We start from the raw sequence: 20,063 nt of genomic DNA, 5'->3' as shown, positions 1-20,063 counted from the left end.
GTGCCTTTATTAGAACGCGGGGGAACGTCGCAAGTAAGGAACGAGTAAAACTTCGCGGGGAAGGTGCTTCCCCGCGGTTGGGGACCGCCTCTGGGGCCTGCCGCCCCCCCCCCCCCCAAGCCCCCCGCCGCGCTGTCAAAGGCCGCTTTCTTGAGGGAAAAAAACCCTTTTCCCCCCGCTTTCGCCTCTCCCCCTGCACGGGCAGCGTTCACGGGGGCTAAAGGGTGTACCGCAGCTGCACCGGAGTCCCCAGCGCTCCTCTCCCGGCGGCGGTACGTGAGGGCTCCCCGGGCGGCCCGTCCCGCCCAGGCCCGCGGCCGCGCTGGAGGGGGGACACCTCACGGCACCTCACGGCCCCGGGGCGGCACTCACGGTAGGGTACGCGGGAATCACCCTGGGATCTTCATCGCACTGAAAATGGGTTTCCCTTCTCCCTCTCCCATCCCATATAACCGCCTTTCTTTTTCCTGTGCTCAACCCATTTTTAGGAAAGTCTAAAAACGACAGGAGGTGCGTTAATTCGCACAAGCGCTGCGCTGACCACCGAAGCACAGCCGACCCTAGAGTCATTACGCGGTTCATCGATGACCCCGGGTTTGAATAGAAAGGGAGGTTCACGATGGAAGTTACTGCTGGAAATGCATCTAAATCCTCTGGTCTAACAGGAGCAGCGACATTACAAATATATCGGGTATATCCCGAGTGGCGCGCGTGAATTTAAATCAGAAAGATCTTAAGTTTCTCCTTGAGAAATAAGGGTGGGAGGTTCCTTGTTTAAGTAACACGCTGAATCAAACACATACAGCAACAACGCTATCTATCATATGTCAAGATGCTTCAGATAGCTACTGTAATTTAAAAGTATGCACGCTAATAAGAGGTCTCTCCTTCTAGGTCAAAATCTCTTCCCTATTTGTAGAGGATATACTCCAATGCAAAATTATAGAAGGACAATTCAAGCAGCCAACCGAAGGAAATATGAAACTAAAGGGAACAAACTTTCACTAAGGGTCTAATCCTGGAAGTTGCTTAATATCCTCTGACTGGATTACAACTAGCGTTCTAGAAACAAAATGCTTTGTTTGGATCTGCAAACATTGCCATTAGGATGGCAAAAGATAAATATCGTTACTGAAGTAGGATCTTGCTCTACAAAGTGAAACGAACTGATGTAAATTGTTCTTTATGACATGCAATAAAAGGTATTCTATACTTTTAACCCATTTTTTAAATCTAATTTGAGATTACATAGAAGAAAATATATCTGCTCTCACATATGAAAAAAAATACTGTCATCCAGTTAAGATGTCAGAAAGTTACATTTTTCCAAATGAGTGTAACTCGCTTTGTTTCCCATACAAATTACAAAATCAGCTCAAAATCGCAAGTATTGGAAAGGACTGCTAACTTTCTCAGGTGTTATTCACTCTTCATGCTCCCTGCTTCTGGTCGTAGAATTCTGGGATGTGCAGACACAATCACTGCTTTTTGGCACACGTGCATACTTTTCATTAACAATAAAATATAATACTACCCTGTAGCTGTAAGTGACCCAGATGCAGTACGTGCTGAAGTTCAGTCACATGTTTATGTTGCACCCGAATTGCTGAAATCTTAGTAATGTGCCACACAGTATTTCTGCTTAACTAGAATTTACCAGGATTTTATTCCAAATAAATCAAAGCTGTCCCTCTGCAAAAGGGACGACTTTTTTTAACAGCTTGATCTGACGATGAAAACTTAGTTATCAACATAGCAATCACTTCCACATTCAGGAGACAATGATATAAACACTGGATTGTGACACCGCTGACTAATCTACCGGTCACAATCTAGACTCTGTAACACCACTTGTAGGTGTATTTCTGTGATGTCACGAACTGGGTTGCATCACTGCTGAATAAAATCAAGCAAGAAGCACAAAGGGATTTAGCAGAGCTTTGGCTTGGGCATAAAGCCATGCCAGCCTGATGCGGCAGCGCTCTGGCAGGACTTCCCTTGCCCTTCGCTGACTGGCGTTCGCTCCAACTCCTTCCCTCGCTCAGCCCTTTCACCTTGATCTCACTGCTCTCCTCCACCTCTCATGCCCTTTCCTTTACCTTTCCCTCTGCCTCGGTCCTGCCTTCAGTGTTCTCCTTCCCTTCTTCATGTATTTGTTGCCTTTTAAATGAATCCCACTCAAAACACGCAAGGAATCCCACCAAACTCACACACCATTTGCCACCATCTGGCCAACCACTGTCTCAGCGTGCTTGCACCTCTTCCTAGTCTGTCATTTGACATTGCTGTCTAAAGAAACTGGGAATTATTCTGGACAAGGATTAGCTACTGTTATGACCTACGTAACAAATAAGGTTTTAAAATCTCGTACCTGATAATTATCATCTACACGCACTGGCCATTCACGCCTGTGTAATATACAAACAAGTTGCATCAAGTTTGTAACAGTACTTTTGATTTCACAAAACTCAGCAGGGAATCAAAACAAGACACTTTCTACTTAAACTGAACCCCTAAGACATGAGGGCCGGGCTGTGCAGCTGGCTGTAAAGAGCAGTGAATCTTCTATCCTTCTCTCCATTACACAGCACACTAGGCAAGCCTTTCTCTTTTCTAACAGCCCTGTGGTTGCTGATGATAGAGCTGGAAAAGAAAGCCCGAAGCTCATCACTGACCCCCGCAGAATTAGCTGAAGGTATCAAAGAGCTGGGGGGGGGAAAAAAAAAAAAAGAAAAAAAAAAGAAAAAAAAAGAGAGAAAAGCCCAAGCAGAGTTTCATGAACTCACTAGGAATCGAGGTGAAAGCCGGCACAGTGGAGAGAAATAGGATGACAAGTGACAATGGAAAAGGAAGTTGGAAATGCCTTGTAGGAAAGAGAAGATGGAAAAAAATGGAGGGAAAAAAGGGTAAAGAAATAAATGAAAGCACAATATGTGAAATACAGAACAGGAAAATGAAAGAAACAGTTTGCTTTTTTGCTTGTTATATCCCTCTATGTGATCTTGCACACATTCCTTAGATTCCCCTTTTAATTCTGCATTTAGCCCTAAAGATAACACAGACGCTGTTGAGAGCATACAGACCATTCGGGGGCAGGAGATGAAGCTCCATCAGCCTGACTGGGGATGCTCTGAAATGACTACAACATAAAAGAATCAATTTTGCACTAGCCTATATATTAAAAAAAAAAAAAGTCAGCCTGGAGCCTGGAATTTTATCAACAATAAAATCTTTAGCATGCTAACCAGTCTCACTGAACATTTCTCGTCTCTGCTCAGTATCGCGCTTCCTCTGGGTTTGGCTTCTGTGTACATAGGTCCTGCCGCACAGGCCAACAGTGGTGTAGCAAGAGAACAGCGTGTGCAGCTCTTTCGCTGCATACTGTTCTCCGTCTAATCCGCTTTGCTCCGCAGCACGGAAACCACCCAGCTGCCCAGTTAGGAGTTACGAATGCCACGGATCTCAGTTCAGCAAACAAAAGTGTTTTGTCACCATCTTCTATTGATGCAGCACAACTTACTGTGCATGTGAGATCCAGGGCCAGGTGGATTCTTTCACATCCTAGCGTCACAGCAAGTTGCAGGCGGTGGTCACGGGGAGCCCTGCTGCACCAGCTTGTGGGACCACGGTCCCAGTCCTGCTCAGAAGCACAGGAACCAGCCTGCCTGCAGACATGAAGCCTGCCCAGCTTGTGAGGAGCCGACAGCTCTCCAGGAACTCACTAGCTCTGCCGTCTGATATCCTGATCTTGAGAGCTGGGGCACTTGGATATAGTTTTAGGACACTCTTCTCTTCCATGGGCCTGTAAAGAGGAGGCATCTTCACCCCTTCTCTCTCACAGCAGCCTCTACTCCGCACCCCTCGGGCAGCCCTGTGAGAGGCACGCAATGCTCCATCAGCCAGCCATTGCAGGTGTCCTCCATGAAAAGGCAGCACAGAAGCACCCCAGGATCCAGATCAAGCTTTTGGATTGCAACATAGACAGTAAACACCCCCAGTGGCATTCTCATGAGGCAACGGCAGGGTCTGCAGCTGGTGGGCAAAGCCACTGCTAGGACAACAGGGAGCAGCTACACAATACTTCTACAATACGCAGCAGCCATGTGAGATCATTAGAGGAATGCACTTGTATTTTCTTTTAAAACTACCTGATGTACTGCCAGAGGCAGAGTGTAGATGCTGAGGATCAAGGAGGAGTGTTCTGGCTCTCAAAATGCTGCCATTAGCAGTTGTACAAGGGCAGCTATAACTTCACATGAGGACACAAGCATTCATCATGTCCTCTACTGCCAATCCTTACTCACTCTCTTGTTCACCGTTTCAGCAGCATCCTAGCACAGGCAGCGGTGAGGAAAGCTCTTTCATGTATACCTGTTTCCAGGTATAAATATGTATGACCCTATGTGCTGGGAAGACCATTTCGTTTTGGATCAAAATAGGATATTCATTAATTGGAGCTATCCTGATTCTTCTCTGCTTGTGAAGCAGCATAAAACTTACTCAACCTGACATGTGGAAGGGACGGCTGAAGCAGGGAGCAGACACTTATTCAGGGACTTAACATTCCCAGACTTTACCTCTCCCAAAAGCCCTGTGGGTACTGTTCCTGGCCCTTTTGCTCCCAGCCCTGCAAAAGCACCCTCTTAACAACCTTCCATAAATACCCTGAAATATTTTTTTCAGGACCATCAGCAAAAATCTTGTTTATCCATAAAGGGAGAAATGTCATTTTGAGGAAGGGACTTTTGAGCTTCCCAAGAAGTTATGAGAAAGGCAGTTATTCATCGCATTGCCTGCAACATTGTACTAAGTTTTCTCAAATCTTCCAAACACCATCGTTTCAGGGGACATGCTAAAAAATGGGTTAAGAAAGATGCAATTTCAGTGAAGCCCATACAACACACTATGGCCAATAAATTAGACTAGTATTGCTTACAGGCATGGCGCTTTGGCGATTCTCATTCTCTTGTTAAATCAGGCTCAGAGCCCTCGCTCTGCCTAAGAGGTTAAGGAGAAAGGCAAACACCTCTCCTTCATGTCTGGAAAATGGTAAAAACTTTAAAAAGAAAAATGTATTTGATTGAGAAGAATTTGACATTGAGAATGCAGACACACTGAGGTAATGAAAAACTAGTGAAGTAAAATTCCAATTCTGCTGAAGGCTGTACCTTTCAAAAGAAAATGAGACATCTCCCATATTTCTCCACTGAAACAACAGAAAGGTTGTATTATTTAGGAGAATACATAAAGCAAGGTTAATTTTGCACTCTTAAAGACAGAAAAAAATTAGTATGTTAAAATACAACAAACTAGGAAAAACCCTAAATTCACTTTTGAAGGCACATCAAGGTCTCAGAATGACTGATTTGCTATTGTTTAAGTTAATAATTATTTACCTATTCTAAATCTTAATATATAATGCTTTAAAAGTTTAATCTAAAAAAACCACTTGCCTTTATCTATATACTTAAGAACTCTCTTCAAGTTTTAGAGTAAGAAACAAAACAAACTGGGTTCTCTCTATTTCAAATTTCCACGAGAAAAAGTACCAAAAAAAAAAAAAGTAGCTATCAGAAAGTTAAGCCAGGACATTTCAGCAAATAGTTACAGAATGGAGCTGTAACTTAAAAGTAGATAGAAGAGGTGGTTGGAAGCGTGGGGTTGCGGCAGACACCCTAGCCTTCAGCTATCCGCCAGCAGCTGTTCAACCGGAGTGGCTCCACCTCAGGGTTATATTAACTGGACTCAAAGTAGTTGTCCCAAGAGAGCTCAACTACACTTCACTGAAGATAAGGCACTCTTGTGGCTCGTCAGCTTCTTAAACATCATTACTCCAACACAAGTGTTGATTGATTAAACTGGATAGAACTAACATTAAGTATTTTAGGGGCACACCCTTTACTTTTAAATCTGACTCTTAACCTATGTGTCCAGAAGGCACATGGCTCTTGATGATTAACTGCAAGCTTTATTCCAGTTTATTAAAGTACAGCTTTAATTTATTCTAACATCTAAAGCAGCTTTGTTACGTTTGTAACAATGTAACAATGAGCACAGTATTTTTAATTTATGAAGCTCAGATTTTACTACTACAGTAGTTTTAAAAGAAAGGTGTACCTATAATTAAGTGCATAAGTCTTTCAAATAAAGACTTCTGAATTAAATGAATCCTTTATGTATAATAAGGTGTCTTTTAGATAGTTAATTCAAAACTTTAACAGATATTATAGTAAAAAGAATGAGACATTTTCAGTCGCTTGAGCAAGCACTGTTGAAAACACTGACAATGTGTATTACACTTCTGTAGATTTTTAACTGACACAAATACTCGTCTAAAACAAAAACAATGAATAATTTTACCAGATACTTACAAAGTTTAGTAATTCAGGCAGGTGAGGTCAAACATAATAGATAATGGCTAATTTTAAAACACAAACACCGGACACAAGGTGAGATTCAAATTTGTATATTCTGAGTCCATTAATGTAAACATCAGTTCAAGACACGTCTTGTCAGAAGTCTGAAGTATCTAGCATAATAGATTTAGACATACTAAAGTGTACCCACTTACGAAATCTCTAACACGTACAACAGGTAACAACTCAGTCTGCTCTTCCCTCTTCCCCCATCAAGCACAGTTTAGCTCTATGGCTAAAACTATGCCTTCTCATCTGCACGTTACAATCGCTTTATAGGACCATTGCTCTAAATCTCCATTCCACAATAACTAAATAAAATACCTGAAAAAGTAAAAACTTCAACCCAAACTGTGTCTTTTCTATCACCTTAAATCAGGACACCATGCGCAATTGCACCCTTCTTCTACTGAGCCAGTGAGGCCTCCTGGTTTGCTGGTATTTCCATTTAACTATTACAACTTACCTTTAATAGTCCTGTCTGCTCTCCCTGTGCTTGAAAACACTGCTTTATCCCTTTGCTCCAGACAGGCAGGGCAGCCCATCTGCTCTCCTGTCATTTGCCTGTTCCCTGTTTTCAGACAACAGCTTCACGGATAGAACTGCAACACATTTTAAACCCTTCCATCATACTCAGAGTCTACTCGCTGAACTGATTGCCTTCCCAGATTACATCTCACTGAAGCCCTTGCTCAGGAAGGAAGATATTACTCTTTCTAAAGTCTGCAGGCACTGTTTTTCTTCTCTATAATAATGCTTAGTAACCGCTGTTGATTTTGGTTTTGATCAAATATATTTGGCAACTTCTGTACTCTGTACTGATGGCTAGAGTTGCTGACTTTTATTTCATTCAACTGAAAGCAGCATTATTCATCTGAGTATCTAGTCAACATCTCTGTTCAACATATGTATGTGTTATGGTGTCTTTAATGTAGTGGCAGCACCCAACTTCATTTACACATTGTCTGGAATAGTTTAAAAACGCAGTGCATAAATAAGATTGAGCATGAGAAACTGGTAGAATGGCTGAGGCGCAAGCTGCTGGAGATGCTGGATTATAAAGCAGTCAGAAGAAATTCAAATGACAGCAGCCTTGCAAAAGAAGAACGACAGAAGGACCTGGCATTTACTGTTGCGCAAGAAATAGGATGGGCACCGCCAGGTATAAAAGTAGCTGCAAGATCTGTGAAGCGTGAAGTGGAGCACGGACCTGAAAGGTGTTAACTTGAACGAGAGGCTGAGGCACAACAAGAGACTGGCAGATACACAGGATGCAAGGAAACGCAGAAAACAGTGCCGGAGTTGCTCCAGAATAGCCTGTTTAGAAACAGTGACTAAAAAACTCACTGCAGTGAAAACATCAACCAACTGCTCCTTTTATTTGTTAACACCCCATTTCAAAACAAAGTAAACATTACTTTCTAGAAATGTATTTGCTGTCATACAACAGTAGGTAAAAAAATAGATAATATTTTAATTGCAAAATTTCACAATGTAATTAGATGATAATGTGCTGTCCAGTGCACTCAAAGTATGTACAATTATGCCAAAAAAATGGTAATTTCATAGCTTCCTGTTGGCTCCGATGCAAAGTGAGGACGTAAATTGTGAGAAACAGTTTCCTTGGTAACTTTTCCAACTGGATACCAGTGACTTAAATTATAGATAAAATAACACCACAACTAAAGTACAGTAGTAAATCTCAGCATTACTATCTTAACAAAAAAAAATTCCATGCAGGCAAAAGGATCAGTGTAAGTTTAGATGTAATACCACGGTTTGGGATCCAACCAACTAATTTACACAGTTTTAATACGGCTATTTTCAGGCCTTTTTACTTCCTTAGGCCTGTCTTGTATTTTGGCTTTTTACAGAGTTTTTTATTAAAAAGTTTGTGTTCTATCACACACACCTCGTCATGGATATAAGAGGGCTGTATCCTCAGAAGAAAGGCAAATAACCTTAGTACAAAATGGTAACTCTGGGGAAAGTCCACTTCTCTGTAATGAGCCAGATGACCGCACAATCTGAAAAAAAAAAAAGGGGGAAAAAAAAATCACCCTAAATTACAAGTGTATTTAGTTAGTATTTAGCTAGCATTTATATGTTTAATTGTAATTAGAGGAAAACTATACATTTTATCAACAGCATAAATCACAATTCTGGTCGACGATGTCGATTCTGTGAAAGGATCCAGTCCTGCAAAACCTTGAAGGAGAGGACTGGGCCAAGACATGAGAGATGGTGCAGAGAGGGCGAGAGGGAAAAGCCTGGATAGCTTCTTGCACTATGAATCAGGATCATACTCAACCAGCCAAAGAATACGTTCTTTGCCTTTCAGGATTAAACAGAGCCACTGTTCATTCTGTCAGCTTTTAGCAAATGTAGCAAAGTGTGAAAACGGCTACCTTACTCTATTTTTAAAATTTGTAAGACTATTTCCAGAGGGCCGGAGCACCTCTGCTATGAAAACAGGCTGAGAGTTGGGGTTGTTCAGCCTGGAGAAGAGAAGGCTCCAGGGAGACCTTACAGGGGCATTCTAGTACCTACAGGGGGCCTACAGGAAAGATGGGGAGGGACTCTTTATCAGAGAGTGTAGTGATAGGACAAGGTGTAATGGCTTCAAACTGGAAGAGGGGAGATTTAGATTAGATATGAGGAAGAAATTCTTTACTCTGAGGGCAGTGAGGCACTGGCACAGGTTGCCCAGAGAAGCTGTGGATGCCCCATCCCTGGAGGTGTTCAAGGCCAGGCTGGATGGGGCTTTGAGCAACCTGGTCTAGTGGGAGGTGTCCCTGCCCATGGCAGGGGCGTTGGGACCAGATGATCTTTAAGGTCCCTTCCAACCTAAACCATTCGATGGTTCTGTGATCCGATGCAGACACCCCAGGATCTTTTCTCTATTCCTTGCCCACATTGTCCGTCGGGTCCCTGCTCTTCTTCCTGACCCTATTGTACGGGTTTATAACCCATCCATTTCTTGTCCACTGCCTTTGTGGGCTAAACGTAAATTACCCGTCTAGAAACAAGAGGGAAAAGCTATGTTCAAGTCAACGGAGTAACACAGGAAACACCGGGGCAAAAATTGACCAGGTCAACAGAAAGTAATTACATGCTGTAGCAGGCTTCTGCTTAATTATTTTGTAGCTTTCATAGGAAAATGTTAATGAAAATGGTGAGGTGATTTTACTGATGAAGTATATAACAAAAATAGCAGACAGTACTTGCTGGTAACAAGTCTGAGACTGAACAAAAGATCACACAGAGGACAGACTGCAGAGATAGCTCCATAAACATTAAGTTCAGCAGCTTAGGTTGGAAAAATACCCTGTTCTGGGCTAGCCCCTTTATTAAAAGGGGTAAAATTAAAATAATATAAAATCCAGCTGTTTCAATTTTTAAAAAGTCTTTTACAATGATGTAGGGATTGATTTAGGAGCTACTTACCATATAAGCTCTATGCATCTTCTAGCTTACTAGGTATTGCCCTGGGATGTGAAGAAGCAGAGTTTAAAATTTCTCCTCTGTCTGCTTCAGAGCAGCAGTCTTAAATATTCACCAGAACAAGGACTGGAACCTGTCTGTCCCAATTTATGGGCAAGTGTGCTAATTACTAGACTATAGAGTCATTTGCTCGCTCCCTCTGGCCCAACAAACATTTACATTTTACCTCAAACTGGAGGAACAGACGGACCCGTCCTGAAGTGCCATGCAAGCCGCACTTCAGGGAGCCAAGTCTTTGTTTAAAGCCTCCCGAAGTCTGGCAGATTGGAAATCTGAAACTAGGTTTCTTGTGCTGTACATCCCACCCTATGCCCTACCTCATGTTCCTCAAAAGCTGCCAGTGACTTCGTAAAAAACTAAATTAAATCAGACATTTCGGCACCATCAGAATGACTTAGCTGACCCCACAGTCCAACGTGATCACTAAATTCATTGACAAATGTTGTTTGAACCAAATCTGCATTTTTGGGCTAATATGAATTAAGACATTTTGCTACATCCTAGTCCTAACCCTGAGATTCAGCAATTACAGCTCTTATGGCAACTTAGGTGTCAAATCTCAGTTTTTGGCGGGCCAGGGCAGGGGGCAGAGGAGTGATATTGTATACTCTGAAGCAAATGCATAATTACATTCATACTGTAAAGCACCTATTTGATTAACTGGAGTTACGCTTTTCACAAGAGTACCTAAACACATGCACATTTTTCCCTCATTTTGTGCTATTTTTGTGCTACTTACCCTAAAAGCATCTCTGAAGAGTTAAAAAAATCCCAAGGGATTTTAAATTTAGGTGTGATAAGGGAAATCCATTTTTCTTAACATTTTTCACGTATTATAATACCTCACCATATATCACCTAAAGATCAAGTCAATTTAGAATCCAGTTTAAAACTGAAAGTTTTTAAATAAAAGAAAATGCCAGATCATTTTCCCAACCGCTTGACGTATCTCAGCTTTGCTGATCTGAAATCATACCTTAGTTCCAGGATTAAAGCATTTCAGTAGTCCCAGTTAGACCATGCTGATTTTTTAGAGAAAGAGAATTTCTAAGTTTGTATGTATAACAGAACTAAAACCAAACACTTGCATAGGATAAAACCTCATATCTGAGGGAGTAGATGATGTTTTCCAGAGTTAAGTAAGTGTCAGATGTATAATTAATTACTTGCATTGCAAATGATATAATGGGAAATTTAACCGGTAAGAATTTAAATTCAAATCTTGTTTCATGAAGGCTATGACAGTTTGCCATTAACATTTTAATATATTACATATGAAAATGTAGGCTTAAAAACAGACTTTGCATGAAAGATTATTCACACAAACATACACCGAAATATCCACTCATTCACTGTGTACATAAGATTTACGCAAATTTGTGGTAAAAGGATTATTACCTCTCCTCCCTTCAAAAAAAGCTTCTTATTCATACAAAAGAATGAATCCATACAACCAAAGCTCTTGTAATATAACACTGTGTTTACATTATTCCAACCCATTTCTGTCACGGTGGATATGTGAAAGGTAATGTGAAAAGGAAAATAAAGATAAGCAAATAAATCCACTGAAAGACAGAAAAGACTGCATATGTGCAAATGCCAGTTATTTTCAAGGGGAGTATTTAACATTTTAAAAATAAGGAAGGTATCTCTAAGATTTTGTAGGGGTTGTTGCTCTCTTAAGCATGCCATTTAGAAGTATATACCAGATAAAGATATTTAAGATGTTATTCAACGCGCTAATGAAATTTCATTTCACATTAATGTACCCTGACCTCCTTTCCAAAAAACCACACTCTAATTGCACACAGGAGAAATTCAGGAGAATCTATCTGCAAAGTTCATCCTTTTCACTCTTACCCACCGGTACGTTCATCTTCTGATGAGGATTTCATGATACAACCAATGGCAGAACTGAAATCTAGCATAGGATCCAGAGGCATACCTACACTACCCAGGGAGTTTACAAGAAACACTATTTTAGATATTTCCTATTCCCTGGAGTAAATGCTGCCGTACTCCTACACACCCTCAGCAGGGCTTTTGCTCTCTGTCTCTGGCGACGGTTCTTTGCCAGCACACACCAAGTCAAGAATTCACAAATTTTTGCAGAATTTGATGCAAAGAGGAGAAGGTATTAAAGGAAGAGTGAGAAGTTCAACACAAACCAGGCAGATACGTAAATATCCATATAATTTTGCACAAGGCTGGATTAGCTAGGCTATCATTCTCATTGCTACTTAGGTCATTGAAAGAAAATATTTTTACTAACAAATAGTATGACTGTTTTGATATATCCTTAATTTAAAAAAAATAATATAATTCCCTTTCACACTTGCAAAGTCAGGATTTGGGAACAGTTCTTTACTAAAGACAGACACAAAACTTCCTTAATAGCACAAAATGTTTTCTTTTCTCATATTTCTTCTTTTACTTTTCCAGTAAGAGAAAATTTTTCTTTTTCTTTTCTGCTTGCAAAAAGTACAACTGTTGATTGCCGATATGGTTAGATGAAAGAGTGATGAAGTCCCTTTCACTCGTAATTACTTTTTTAAAAATATGTTCTGGAGGCATTAATTCCCTGCTTATTTGAACTCCAACTGCTAATTTTAACTTTCATTTTGATTAAGGCCACCACAAAAGCAGTATAGGGACTTACAAAATTAATTTCCTATGTTTTCTGGGGGGCCAGGGGAGAGAAGAACGGAACTGTTTTCCCATTCTCTGGAGAGCTGTGGTGCAAGTTTTTTCTAAAATACTATGAAGAAGGAAGTGAAGTGAGTATTTGTATCTAGCTGCTACTCTTGCCATGTGACTCTAGTTGTTGATTTTGTCTCATCTCCTCTCTTCTCAAAAGCTCACTTTGATCACTCTTCATATTACAATTTGTCTACTCCCAATCCACGACTAACCATTCCACGCATGCCCCTTTCTACAAATGACTCTAACTATACATGAAGACATAGGTGTGTACACACCCCACATCTGTCATTTGTAAAAATATATATATGGCACTTTACTTTCAGGAGAACTTTCCAAAATGTATTTAACAAAAATTTGAATACTTACTTCTCATTACACAGTTTAACTGTACACAGCCAATAGTCAGGGTTCATGGCTGTAAGTAAACCACATTTTTCTTGCAAAATTCCCTTCAGGCTATGCCCGTGAAAACAACTCCCATCTGTGTTTTCTTCAGACCAGCTTAACTGAAAACTTGAAGGATTTGGCTTTTCAGCAGGTTGCACTGAACCAGACAGCTTGCCAAACTGATTTTGTAAGTTCACAACTATTTCTGTACAAATAGAAACAAAAAAAAAAGCACAAGGCAAAAAGATTACTTAGTAGAATACTGTTTACAGGTGATTAATACAGGATGAAAATACGGTATTTGTGCCTTTTTAAATATCTTTTTCTTTAAATCTCTGTGTGGAATACTGAGAAACCTTGAATGTCTGTATGTTCTCTCCCCCATTCGATTTAAAATTCAACTCTGTAAGATTTTGAAAGATAATTGAAAATACCATGTCTTTCATACCTAATGATATTAATACTGGGGTACTCCAAAAGTATTCCCCAAGTAAAACATACAAAATCCATTTGATACTGCTGGTATTTTTATTCCGATAGAAAACACGTGCCAGGATGCCTTTTGCTCTATTTACCTGGTTGTATGCTACAACACAGATGGGCTAAGATTTTTTTGCGTAGTTTCCTATGTATCAGAATTAAGGAAGCCTGGTTTCATAGACATATAGATTTAAGATTAAGTTTTTCATAGTGCAAATTTCAACTGGGAAAAAAACCCCAACCAAAAAACCACTCCATCTTTCCCCACTGCTAGTTAAAGAATGACAAACTTTCATAAGTTACTGAGGCTGAGAAGGGAAAGAAGGTACGATGAGAGATCAGCACACACCATATGACCACCTAAGCCTTGTTTCCGTAGGATAAAAAGCAGGTTAAAAAATACTGTTGTTGGAGCTTCAACTTCTTTTTATGACTTGTGTCTGAATAAACTCATTCATAAACTGGAAAAAAAACAGAAAAGACATCCTAAAGTAATCCAAGGACTGGGAAGCTTATCTTTGAAGAGGACACAAAAATCTGCCATCAAAAACAAAGGCTGAGGAAGGTTCCTGAAAACCTGTATCTGGCATGTAAGTGTTCTAGAGCACACTGTCTCTACTATTTTAAATTTGGTTTAAGATGAATCTTTCCCAGTTGCAATGGCATTATGTGACATTCCTCCCTGCAACAGCCAGTGGTAAAGCTCCGTAATCTAAGTGGTCCTCTTCTAGCTTGAAGAGAAGCAGAGCCGGAAGAAGAATCTGGAGTGCCACAGAAACGATGAACAATGAATCATTATTCCCTTTTTCTTATAAACGCAGGAACTAAAGTACATCTGAGCAAATGATCATCTTGAAATAAATAAACCTAAATGTGTTTTTACACAGAACACAACTTGACTGTAGGATCAACCCTACTGAATTTTGAAGAGTAAGAACATTTTAAAAAATTCAACTGCATCCTTGAAAGAGAAATCCAACATGAGTTTTTCAAACCAAATATGATTATACAACTTGTTTAAAAGTTGCTAAACCAGTCACTTCCAGAAACTGGAAGAGTATATAGAGGGAAAAATATCACTTGCCACACTTAACATCTCCCCAAATATCTGCTGCTTACTAGATACTATTAAATGTAGAATGAAGAACTTTGGATCTAATTTGGTTGAATAAAATTTTGGTTTTCCGTATTTCCACAGATAAGTGGGGGTTTTGTTGTTTTGTTTGTTTGCTTTTATGGTAACGTAAAAAACAGTAATTTCTTATAAATACTACTAGAGCTACTAAAATAAAGTAGATGCACCTGCATTCTGACCACGTATAGCTAGTTATTCAAGTCAAGCCACATTCAGACAAGCCTTCCTCACTTTCTATAGAAGACTGCAAGAAGGAGTAGGAGACAAGAAGGACATGCAAGGTCTACCGATGGACATACGGGGATATAGATACCAAAGGGTACAGGGACGTAAAGGAGAAAAGCAACAGGAAAGCTATGGAAGACCAACAACAAGTCATGAAGATCACAGTTATACAAAAGCAGCTAACAAACCAGTGAAGATGATGACAATAGGTCATTAGGAAGACTGGCAAAGGCAGTTTCAGTTAAGCACAAGGAAAATGTCTGTTTGAAGAATTCCAGTCACAGGTTGTAAAATAGTGCTACATTAATTGTACCCAGAGATGAAAGAGAGAAGAGAAAGTATTTTAAGATGTAAATGTTATCACAGTCAGGCCTGCAAATTTTCTATGATGGGAAAAGTTGGAGCAGATTTCTGACTTGCTGGGAAGGCAAAGTTTACTCACGTCTTCTCTTTAAAACTTTAGCTTTCTTCTTGGCTGAATAAAACAGTGGCTTTTCACATCTCCACAGATACCTATGAGTAAGCGACATAAGAACAGTTAGGAAAAAGAATGCTGCATCAAACAAGTAAAAGAATAGTAATTTCTTACAAATACTACTAGAGCTATTAAAATAAAATAAAAATAATCTAATGGTTAGTGTTATTAAAAGCCACTGCCCCCCAACACATCTAGGAAGTCTTTTTTCAGAGTATGCAAACTGAGACACGTGGGCCTCAATTTACTGTAATCAGTTATTTGTTCAGTTGTATAATCCACTTGTCACAAAAAGTGAGCATTTAATTAATAGGCTGGATAAACATTGTGAGTGTAAATAGAAAATTAAGATAGGGATTTAATTGCTCTATTCACCCAAGCCTGATGGATGGAAGTGTGGAGCAAATTCTTAACCTTTTTAATTTCTGTGGGGGTCAGGATTTCACATAAAACTTTCTACCTTAAAAAAAGAAAAACTACTTAAAAACCTCTTACTTGGCTCTTTCTTCATCCAATTTCTTTTCTTTCACATCCAAGGAACATTTTATAACCTTGTACCACTTTTTGAACTCAAAATACGGACCACCTGAATAAAACATTCAAATTTTAGTTTGGGAGGAAGTCAAAGAAACATATAATACGTAGAAAATGGTCTCCAGGCAGTTAGACCCTGTGACTTCCACCTGTATGCAAATCTATCTCGAACTCTATGCGCTTTAAGAAGACACACTTCATCTACCAATTCTGTAAGAAAGAGAAATACAGAAATGCTGTGAAAGAACAGCATGTCATATAACTGCAAAGAAGCTCCTTAATTTAGAATAGATTTCATAGATTTAGCACAATTCAAACCTTTTCCCTCCTTTCTGAAAGTTAAGCCTAGAAATTACCCCTTCTCTACCAAATGAACTAGATCTCCACAGTGTGAAGTGGCATTCACCTGTTTGAAAGTTGACTTCAAGGGATTAATGAAACTATACATCAAGCTTAGGTTTAAACAAGTAAGATCTAAACAAGCTCAGATGTAAAATTTCACATAGTTTCATCAGCTCCCCACTGTTTATCCTACTATCCATGAAATGTTACAGGGCACAAAGAATGGACTAGACAGTTGTATTCACTTTGTATCAGCCTCCCATGTTTTTGAACATATATCTGAATAAATATTTATCAGCAACATGCAAAAACATTAAGGCATATGGCATTCTAGCAGCCCAGTTATCATTGATGCTCTAAAGAGGCACAGGACTGAAGCAGACCAACTGGGTACAGTAAGTATAAGAATTCCAAACAGAACTATGGTGTAGATTTATATATTTAAAATATAATCAACTCTTATTACCCATGGGTGGATTATCTGCATTGTGAATTAACCAGGCTTTGCATTTCCCCATCACCTCAGCTGCCCTGTATGCGATGCTTGCATCATGCTTAGCTTTGCCAGCTAGCTGTTTAAACTGTTTTGAAGGTGAATATACTGTTCTTACAATCAAGCTTATATACATTTTGTACTATCTGCATTTTTGCTATTCAAGTTACCCTGGCACAGGATGTCTTAGATGCTAGAAACACGGATGGACTCAAAAAGCAACAGACAAATGATGGGATGAAAGACCCTTCAGTAGTTCTTAAAATTCAAAGGTGTGGATACAACTTCTTTTATTAATTCTTAAACCCAGAGGTTTAAGTAAGTATTCCTAAATTCATTGGGGGGGGCATTCAGTAGAGGAGGGAGGCAGAAATTTTTATTAAACTTCCTATCAATTATTAAGCATCTGTCACAAGCAAAACCATTGTCAGAGACAGGATGATACACTATAACAACCATTTACCTGGCCAGTACTGCTAGTCTGATGTTCATATAGCTGAGCTGGCTGGAAAATACACAGCTCTGATACATACACACATATATACAGCTCAATCACATGTTTTATTTGAACATAAACAGTACTGTGTATGTGTGCTGTTCATATAACATACACACACAAACCCACTAGGTAACTACAACTATCTACTACTGTACAGCTTCCAGTCTGTCTTGAAAAACTGTAGGAGCTGAAATACTATTTTTTTAATTAAAAAAAAACACCAAACAAACTAGAGAAAGGATAGTTAAATTAAGCATGGAGTCAACATAAATTGGATCTTTAAAACTCAGTATTAACCATTATTCATTTCAGCAAGTTAAGTTTGAGAAAATGCCAGAGGCAGTTTTGAGATCTGGCATTAATCAGCGCTCTAACAGAAATTCTCACATCAGCTCCTCTGCGCAGCTGCTCACCGTCACCCCAATATTTTAAGGATAGGGACAACATAACACAGCATGTGGATCATTTTGCACCAGCAGATTCTAAATTAAAAAAGTGGACAAAGAATGAGCTGTTAATTGCCAAGGGCAATGAGACTTGTTAATAGGGGAGAAACCCCATTAAGACATTAATGGCTTTGAGCCTCAGCTTGTAAGCAGTTGCACAATTTCTACTCGTCGCTATCACATACTTCAAGTTTTCAAGGGAAATGAAATGGAAAAAAAAAATAAGATCCAGAATAAGTTTGTGTAACTCCTTGAAAATGAGAATTACCAGTTTTAGTTAACAGTGATGGCTATCTCTAGATACAGCAGTAATTGTGCTCACGCATGGCTAACACTGCTTTTATCATTGAATTAAATTTTAAAAAAGGAACAGAAGGGTCAAAATGGACCCAAAACTGGATAGAAGGCTTAAAAGATAAACTACTGTAACACATCTTTGATCTTATCTTCAATTGTGATCTGGATCAGGCCATGGAACATCTTCCTGAAGATTTCTAATCTTTGATTTGGTCTTTCTGCCCTCAAAGAACCATGTTCACACCATTATCTTCTCTATCTTAATTGCTGCTAGCTTTTCTACACTCTCTCAGGATTATTTGGACTAAGAAAATAGATTACATCTGAAATATGTTACACACTAAGACGTTTTATTTAACAAGACTAAACAAGTTTGGATTTTATCATAAACGAGGTTTGATGCCCCTAATAAGTGTCTGCTGTTTACGATCAAAGTGCATTCTCTCTTTACTGCGTATCCATTCATCTTCACCTACCATGCATAAAATTCTAAAACAAGAAGCAAACATGCACAAGGAGAAGCAGAAAAGTACCTAGCAAAATGTGTACCAAATTCCCCTATCCAGTACAATAAGAATTATGCAGGTAAACTGAGATGATTTTATGTGAGGAAGATCTACTATTTTCTTTGAATAAAGATTTGCCCTAAAAAAAAAAAACGACAAAACCACATTTTAATGATCAATAAGACAAGTCTTTCTAAGCCTGATTACAAAGTTATTTCATTTACAAAATCATAAGACAGCTTCTACTAGAATATTTATGTACCTTCTTTGTTATTTTTATTTCTTTCTTCAACAAAGTCGGAAAGTAACCTGAAAAAAAAATAAGGCTATTTTGTAGATCCAAATACTGCACTTTTCACATGAAGTTCAAATACAATCCACAAAAATTATACCCTAATTATTGCCCCCCATTGCCCCCTTATTCCAGGTTTCAGATTCAAGCGGATGATTTTAAAAAAGAAGTAATATATAATGTCTGAAATGTCTTCAGCTGTTATGTTTTATGCTAGAGAACTTAATAAAAATTCAAACACTATACATTTAATATTACTAAAGAAAGAATGATCCAAGACAATCATTTGCACTATTTGAAATTTGGGCTTTGCTACAGATTTGCCTGTACACTTACCATTCATAGTGATCATCTAATAAAAACAGTAATTTGAGCACAACTACAATCACTGCTGCAGCAAGAACATCGTATTTCACATTTCTTGTTGACTTATTTCCAGGCACAAGAGTCAGGAAATCCGCTTCTCCAATACAGATCTTTTTCACTACTCGACAAGTCCAATTATGCAATTCATCTGATTAATGTAAATAAAAATATAAAATGAGTACGTTGAGAAGTACTTGTACAGTCCAAATGTGTTGGTCATTTGAGGAAAACAATGCTTACGTCTTTCAGGACCATAAGGCAGCAATTTTTTTCAGGTTGAAAAGTATTTTTGGGTATTTTTAAAAATACTAGACAACCTTTACTGTGCTTACATGGAAAACAGTTGTGATTTATTATATATTCACATGGTGAAAACAAACACCAAACACACACATTTTTGTGTTTTGGTGTTACTCAACTGATGTTGTTAGATCATCTGGAAAACTGTTGTGGGAAAGAATATCTTAAATCTACATAAACATAGTTCCAAAAAACCCCCAAAGCCAAAAACTTGTCACAAACTTTTTTCCTGCATGTTGACTAAACACCCATGCAAGGACAGACTGAGTCCTGCAAAGAGGAACGGGGCTAATTTTAAAGAAGTTAGTTGGGTATGAACAGCAGCCTAATCGTGGCAGGCCAATGCTCGCTGCTATCCTGACAAAATCTGGCTGAGGTACAGACAATTCCAGCCTAGGTTAAAACTGGCATTACACTGTAAAGACATATTATGTCAAAAAGGTACAGCTACAGCTCCAAAAGCAGCAGTATGATATCTATACAGTCTCTTATTACTCTATGCTTATTTTTCACAGATACAAATCCCCCAAATTTCCTCACCTTTCCTGTTCAGCAAGAAATACAGGAGTTGATTACATCACCATCAGATTCCACAAAGGTTAGCAATGTATGACTAAGTACAAACTTAATCCAGCTATACTTTGTACTCGCTTGCTGGCTTAC

At 39.1% G+C, this 20,063-nt stretch overlaps 1 protein-coding gene across 1 annotated transcript in view; it reads right to left on the bottom strand.

Annotated features, from left to right (window-relative positions):
- Positions 1-8,250: 8,250 nt before the first annotated feature.
- The window catches only part of TAF1B (TATA box binding protein (TBP)-associated factor, RNA polymerase I, B, 63kDa), a 150,555-nt gene continuing 138,742 nt past the window's right edge, over positions 8,251-20,063 (bottom strand). Inside the window, exons 11-16 of the mRNA XM_009893269.1 lie at positions 19,071-19,248; positions 18,705-18,751; positions 15,821-15,911; positions 15,293-15,363; positions 12,990-13,215; positions 8,251-8,443 (exon numbers count right to left, since the gene is read on the bottom strand). Coding sequence (XP_009891571.1) covers positions 8,251-8,443; positions 12,990-13,215; positions 15,293-15,363; positions 15,821-15,911; positions 18,705-18,751; positions 19,071-19,248 — 806 coding nt within the window. The remainder of the gene's footprint in view (positions 8,444-12,989; positions 13,216-15,292; positions 15,364-15,820; positions 15,912-18,704; positions 18,752-19,070; positions 19,249-20,063) is intronic.

Source organism: Charadrius vociferus, unplaced genomic scaffold (genome assembly GCF_000708025.1).
Source record: "Charadrius vociferus isolate BGI_N301 unplaced genomic scaffold, ASM70802v2 scaffold269, whole genome shotgun sequence".
Taxonomy (NCBI): domain Eukaryota; kingdom Metazoa; phylum Chordata; class Aves; order Charadriiformes; family Charadriidae; genus Charadrius; species Charadrius vociferus.
Note: the sequence above shows the minus strand (reverse complement) of the source record. Positions and strands in the feature narration are given on the sequence as shown.